Here is a 7843-nt window from a genome sequence, read left to right on the forward strand (position 1 = left end):
TGGTAGTTTCGAACCGCTGACCTTAAGGTTCACAGCCTGATTCGTAACCACTAGGCTACCAGAGCTCCATATATATATATATATTCATATATTATATTTCCAGATAACTTCTCAATATAATTACTTTAAAGGAAAAGAATAAAAAGAAATATATATGAGGGTGAGTCAAAAAATTATCTGCACTCTGGCTGTAGAATGATTTTTAACCAACTTTTAGAATAGACAAATATGTAAATTTTTGACATAATCTTGCATTTCAATACACTTTGTCTGTCAACAAATTTTCCTATTCCCTTATTAAAGTTTTAGGCTGAGCTGCAAGTCGTGAATGCACTGCTGTCTTTACTTTTTCATCAGAAGTGAATCTCATCCTCAAAAGACTGCTTTCAGAGGAACAAACAGGTTAAAGTCCAGTGGAGCAAGATCAGGACCATATGGAGGATACTTTAATACCTCAGAGCAAAGTTTTTGCAGAGTGTCAACGGTGTAGACAGAGGTGTGTGGACGTGTACTGTCATGCAAGATCATGATGTCCTTGGATAGCAGTCCTTTGTTTTGAATCCAAAGTTTAGGTTTCAGCTTATCAGTGAGCATCTCAGTGCAATGAGTGCTGTTGATTGTTGAAACTTTTCTTGATAGTGTTCTAATACGGGCCCTTTAAGATCCCGGAAAACTGTAAGCATCAATTTTAGAGTGGATGGTTGACTTTTGAACTTTCTCTTGGTCGGCGATTGGGGATGTTTCTATTCCATACTTTGCCATTTACTCTCAGGCTCCTTGTGATGAATCCATGTCTTGTCACCAGTAACAATTCTAAGAAGCTTTTACCTTCCTAAAAGTATCGGTCCAAATTTTGTTTGCAGATGTCCAAACGCTTTTCTTTATGCTCCTCCATGAGTTGTTTGGTACCCATCTTCACAAACTTTTGAAACTCAAGTCTGTCATAAACAGAGCCATGGCTGATTTGCAAGTGATTTGCCACATAATCCATTGTCACTCATCTATTCGACAGAATCATTTCACGTGCATGATCAATATTGTCATCAGTCATGGATGTGGAAGGGCAGTTTAATATAACCGAAGTATCAATAATTTTTTACTCATCATCATGTGTGCATATACATGTGCATATATACATACACACATATACATGGAATCCTGATGTGGCACTGTGGGGTAATGCGCCAGACTGCAAAACCATTTGAACTGCAAGGTTGGTGGTTCAAGCTTACCAGCTGCTCCTGGGAAACCCTATACAGGGTGCTATGGGTTGGAATTAACTCGACGGATCTTAACAACAACAACACAACATGTATATATTTGTTGTTGTTGTTAAGTGCCATCAAGTCAGTTCTGATTCATAGAAACTCTGTATGGGGTTTCCAGGGAATGTTTGGAGGGTTTGAACCATTGATGTTGTGGTTAGAAGTATAGTGTTTATCCTACAGTGCCACACCAGGACCCCATACATAGATATACATACATACATACATACAGAGTACACATATGCACACACATTATTGTATATATTATATCCGTCTATTTATCAATCACATATTTAGTGTGAATTTCATGGGACACTGAGAAGAACATTTTGAGATCTTTGAATCCTCTGTTTTGCTTTTCCATAAAGATAGTCATTGTTAATCTTAAATGGGAAGAGTGAGCATCAGATTCTTAGGCACAATAACTGTAGACATAAAAAGAAGATAGACTTCAGACATAAAGAGACATAAAGCCCTGTAGGGGAACTTATACTTGCACAATGTATGCATACATGAAAAATTGCCATTTGAAAGATTATTTTCTTTCCTTTTTGGTATTTATTCATCTAAATGCAGTAAACTAGATTTTTTTCAAGTTTCAGAACATACACCAACGAAATCCCTCTTATTTTATTTGCCATAGTAGAACTCTAAGGTTTGAATGGCAAACTCTGAACAGAGAAGGCCCACTGTGCTATTATTATTATTATTAATTTGTTCTATTATGGTGAATCAAAATAGTGCATTGGGTGGGAGTGGGAGAATTTTTGTCCTTGTTCAGCTGGCTTATAGCTCAAATAAAGAGATGAAGTACAAAAGATTTACAGGTAAAATATAAATAACATAAATATATATTACATCATATATTTTATATGTACATAATTTATTTAGTTCTAACTAAGTAAAAAGAGTTATTAACGTAAAATAAACACTGCAATAAATAATTAGTGGAACTTTACTTCCTTGATGAAAATTTCATAATAAAATGCTACTTTCAATAACTCTTTGCTAAATAAACTGGCACAATTTTCCCTCTAACCCAGAGCACTAAACATTATCTTAAAAGTAAATAAGCTTGCCAATAGAGTATTTTATACATTAAAATACTAAGCATATTTTATGTATTTAGAAACTGAATTCCAACATACTTAATATTACTCATTATATATTTATAAAGTTTCAGTTCAATATTTAAGGTGGTTTCCATCTCCAAACTGAAAAAATTCCAGAATGTACTTGCTCACCAGTTTTAACTTTGAAGTGTCTATAACCTTCACAATAGCAATGGTTTTCTCTTTCTCCTTCATCATTTTCTTTTCCTTAAACTTGCAAACAATAACCGGAGAGCTGTGCAGAAACTTCTGAGCTAAGTTGAACTTTGGTTCTTCCTTGGACTTTAAGACTAATCTGGTCTAGATTGTGATTGACAAAAGCTTTCTCGTTGATGTTATTCAGTCCTCTCAAGTTCCAACCAAGCACAGGGGTTTGTTAATATTTACTCAGTCCTCGTCTCTGGAATGGTCTTGAACTATAACAATTTACTTAGATTGCCAAATGCCACCAGCATTTACAGACACCTGATTGAAAAATACCTATATATGATAAAAGAAATGAGTTAGTATTCACAACCACGTCTCCGAAAGGTAAGGGGAGAAACTATGACCAATGGGTGGAAAATATAGAGACGTAGACGCAAGATCAGAGGCTAAGCAATCATTCCTCTAAAGTGTGGCAGAGGATCAGATCAGTGTAAGTTCTCTTCAAACCGCCAGATTCTAAAACTCAGTTAAGCAGCTACCTTTCTAAAGCTCCCAGGAGAGTGGGCAGGATCGTTGTAGCTGGCATCATGTAGCACTCCATTCAAGCTCCCTCCTCGCCATTCGCCAAGTATCTGAATTTGGACTAGTTATTGAATTTCTGTAAGCATCCTTCCTCATTTGTGAAAGATAAGAGGTAATGATAGCGCCTATCTCATCAGCTTGTTGTGAGTGTTAAATGACAATATTTTACACAGTCCCTCCACTTAGAAAGCATCCAATACATTGCAGATTGTATTGTCTTTGTTGCTTTATTAAGAGTACCAAAATATGAGTATAAGAAGTATCTAAAATTAGAGTACTTTATTTAATATGTATTTGTTGAATACCTAAATTGATCTAAAATGATCCAGGGACAAGCTATGAACAAGACACTCAAAACTGTACTCTTCAGTAGTTTATATTGTACACCTGGGAGTACACAATAAATAAGTAATTAAAAAATTAATAAAGTAAGTTTGTTACTGAATTCATAAGTGCCAGAAAGCATATAAAAAATATAGTGAGTTAGAGAGTGATGAGGTGGAGTCTTCTAGCCAGGGAAATGTGGAAGGCCTTTTCTGACAAGGTGATCTTGACTAGAGACCTAAATCATAAAGAAACAGCTGTGCAAATATCTGGAAGAAACTAATATTCCAAGTTAAAAAAATAAAGTCTAATGCTTTATTTAAGATGACACCATGCTTGGTGTGTTCAAGGAACAGAAAGAAGGTTACTGATGCCAAGCCCTAAAATCAAAGAAAATCCCAATTAGGGTAAAAAGCCTGGATTATATTTTGAAGATAACAGAAATTTAATAGAATGACAAGCAGAGAGTAATATATCTAGTTTTTGCTCTAGGAAGATCATTTGATTGCTCTGTGAAGAAGAGCAGTAAGAAGATGAGAAGTTGCAGGGACACCTATTGTTGTAGCTCAGGTAGAAGATGCTGCTGTTGTTGAGTGCCGTCCAGTCAGTTACAACCCATAATGACCCTGTACAGGGTTTCCAAGGAGTGGCTGGTGAGCTTGAACCACCAACCTTGCCATTCAAACCAACTTTGCAGTCCAGCTTGTTAACTCACAGCACCACACCAGAAAGATGATGGTAGCTTGGAAAAGTGTTTTAGTAAAAAAGATGCTAAGAAGTACTGAGATTTGAGAAATCTTGGATGTGGTTAGGAGAATTTACTGAGAGATATGGATAATGGAGTAAAAAGGGAACAGTGAGAACAACCTCTTTTTTTAAAAGAAAATTATTCTGGATCAAAAAGGCAGATTTTCTGGAGGCAAAAAAAAAAAGCAATGCTTTGTTTCTAAGCCAAGTTAATTTTGAGATGTGTGTTAAAAACACACACAAAAAAATGTCAACTAAGCAGAAGTATACATCTGATTAGCATTTGCAGGAGAGGATTAGTCTGGGACAGGTTGGCACAACCTGCTGAATACATACAGATGAATGAGAAGAGAGGGTTGAAGACTGAGCCTTGGATCACGTAAGCATTAGTCATTTGTTAGAAGACAAAGAACCAATACAATGAGTTAAATAAATAAATAAAACAAAACAAACACCAGAGACAATGGTGCCACAATATCTCAGAAAGTACTTCAAGAATGATGGAGTGGTCAATCATGTCATATGCCACCAAAAAGTCTAGTTAGATGAGAACAGAGAATTTACTACTGGTTTTTTCAATATGTAAGTCATTGGCCGGTGTTAAGAAACCTTTGAGATTGTGAGGACAAAAGTATATTGAAAAGTAGAGACTGGAAGGTGAGGAAATACAAGAAGACAGAAAATGGAGATGTAGTTTTTCTGTGTAGGGAATTAGTAAAATGGTTTGAGCATCAGGAAATGTTTTCAAAAGAAGTTGTTTTCCTTGATTTGATTTGTAATAAGTATTATTGTTTTTGTTGTTAAATGCTGTTGAGTTGCTTCCGACTCATAGTGACCCAGCATAGGGTTTCTGAGGCATGAATGGTGAGTTTGAACTGACAACTTTTCAATTCAGACTGACCTTGTAGTCCTGCATTTATCCTACAGCATGACATCAGAAGTCCAGTGGGTATTATTAGACTAGTGTTATGCTAATACTTATGAGGGGATTTCAAAAAGTTTATGGGGGAAAAATGGATTTAAAAGATAATGAAAAATTTCCATGAATTTAATCTAATAGAGCATATAATCTAATAGAACAGATTTCATTTTGAAGACTAGGATGCACCTGACACAGTCAGTATTTTTGATTGGCTCATGTATGTGATAGCTAAACAATGAGTAAGGAAGACCAAAGAAGAATTGATGTATATGAAGTATGGTGTTGGGGAAGAGTAAATAGTATACCATGCACTGCTAGAAGAACAAACAAATCTGCCTTGGAAAAAGTATAGATAAAATGTTCCTTAGAAGCCAGGGTGGTGAGATATCATCTCACATACTTTGGACATGTTATTAGGAGGAACCAGTCCCTGGAGAAGGACATTATGTTGGTAAAGTAGAGAGTCAGTGAAATATGTATTTGTATAGTATTAATATATATTTATCTATAATATTAATCAGTTTTTCATGTAATACTCAAAATGCAACTGGGGAAGAGCTGCCTCCTCAAAGTAGAGTTGACCGTGATGACACAAATAGAGTAAGCCTGTGGGAGTAAAACCCACAAGACCTTCATCTGCTGATGGAGCAAAACTCGAAAGAACAGAAACAGCTGTAAATATCCACGAATAATTAGAACATGGAACCTACGAAGCATGAATCTAAGAAAATTAGAAATTGTCAAAAATGAAATGGAACACATAAATAACAATATCTTAGGCATTAGTGAGCTGAAATGGACTGGTATTGGATATTTTGAATCTGACAACCACATGGTTTACTATGTCAGGAATAATAAATTGAAGAGGAATGGTGCTGCATTCATTGTCAAAAAGAATGTATCCAGATCAGTCATGAGGTACAATGCTGTCAGTGATAGAATAATAACTATGCTCCTACAGGGAAGACCAGTTAATACCAATATTACTCAAATTTACACACCAACCACTAAAGCCAGTGAGGATGAAATAGAAGAATTCTATCAACTTCTTCAATGTGAAATTGATCAAACACGCAATCAAGATGCATTGACCATTACTGCTGATTGGAATGCAAATATTGGAAACAAAGAGGAAGGATCAGTAGTTGGAAAATATGGCCTTGGTGATAGAAATGATGCTGGAGATCATATGATAGAATTTTGCAAAACCAATGATTTGTTCATTTCAAATGCCTTCTTTGGACAGCATAAGAGATGATTATACACATGGACCTCACCAGATGGAATACACAGAAATCAAATTGACTCCATCTGTGAAAAGAGACAATGGAAAAGCTCCATATCATCAGTAAAAACAAGGCCAAGGGCAGATTGTGGAAAAGACCACCAATTGTTCATATGCAAATTCAAACTGAAGCTAAAGAAAATGAAAACAAGTCCACGAGAGCCAAAATATGACCTTGAATATATCCCACCTGAATTTAGAGATTATCTAAAGAACAGATTTGATACATCAAACACTGAAGACCAAGGACCAGAAGAGTTGTGAGATGACATCAAGAACATCATACATGAAGAAAACAAAAAGTCATAAAGAAGACAAGAAAGAAGGAAAAGATCAAAATGGATGACAGAAGAAACACTGAATCTTACTCTCCAGTGTAGAGATGCTAAAGCAAATAGAAGAAATGAGGAGGTACAAGAGCTGAACAGAAAATTTCAAAGGTCAGCTTGAAAAGACAAAGTCAAATTCAACTGTTTCAAGAGGTAGCATATGATCAAGAACCAATGATACTCAGGGAGGAAGTCCAAGGTGCATTGAAGGAATTGGCAAAGAACAAGACTCCAGGATTTGATGGCATAAAATTGAAATCTCTCAACAAAGTGAGACGGAACTGGAGGCACTCACTAATCTATGCCAAGAAATTTGGAAGACAACTATCTGGCCGACTGATTGGAAAAGATCTGTATTTATGCCCATACCAAAGAGAGGTAACCCAATGGAATGTGGAAATCATCAGACAATCTCTTTGATATCCCCTGAGAGTTAAGTTTTACTAAAGGTAATAAGTTTTACTAAAGTTAAGTTACTTTACTAAAGTAAAGTTTTACTAAAGATAATAAGTTTTACTAAAGGAGCTCTGGTAGCATAGTGGTTACGAATTGGGCTGCGAACCTTAAGGTCAGCGGTTCGAAACTACCAGCAGCTCTGTGGGAGAAAGATGAGGTTTTCTACTCCCGTAAAGATTTACACACTCAGAAACCCTGTACAGGGTCGCTTTGGGTTGGAACCAACTCGAAGGCACTTAACAACAACAACAAAGGTAATACAGAAACAGATGCAAGCATACATTGACAGAGAACTTCCAGAGGTTCAAGCTGGATTCAGAAGAGGACGTGGAATGAAAGATATCATTGCTGATGTCCGATGGATCTTGGCTGAAAGCAAAGAATACCAGACAGATGTTTACATGTGCTTTATTGATTACAAAAAGGCTTTCAATTGTGTGGATCATGGAAAGCTATGGAAACACTGTGAAGTATGAGTATTCCGGAATTGTGTTCATGAGGAATCTGTACATGGACCAAGAGGCAGTTGTTCAAACAGAGCATGGGAACACTGAATGTTTTTAAAATAAGAAAGTTGTGTGACAGGGTTGTATTCTTTCACCATACTTATTCAACCTGTATGCTGAGCAAATAATCCAAGAAGCTGGGTTCCATCAAGAAAAACGTAGCATCAG

General features: G+C 36.1%; 1 protein-coding gene across 2 annotated transcripts in view; it reads right to left on the bottom strand.

Moving 5' to 3' along the window:
• TFEC (transcription factor EC) overlaps positions 1 to 7843 on the bottom strand; it is a 67638-nt gene that overhangs the window by 35345 nt on the left and 24450 nt on the right. Inside the window, exon 1 of one of the 2 annotated variants that reach the window (XM_006859307.1) lies at positions 2510 to 2575. The exons of the other annotated variant lie outside the window; for it this stretch is intronic. Within the exon in view, the coding sequence (XP_006859369.1) occupies positions 2510 to 2575 (66 nt within the window). Of the gene's footprint in view, positions 1 to 2509; positions 2576 to 7843 lie in introns of those variants that run through there. 2 annotated transcript variants of the gene reach the window in all.

The sequence above is a fragment of the Chrysochloris asiatica genome, unplaced genomic scaffold (genome assembly GCF_000296735.1).
Source record: "Chrysochloris asiatica unplaced genomic scaffold, ChrAsi1.0 scaffold00032, whole genome shotgun sequence".
Lineage (NCBI taxonomy): Eukaryota > Metazoa > Chordata > Mammalia > Afrosoricida > Chrysochloridae > Chrysochloris > Chrysochloris asiatica.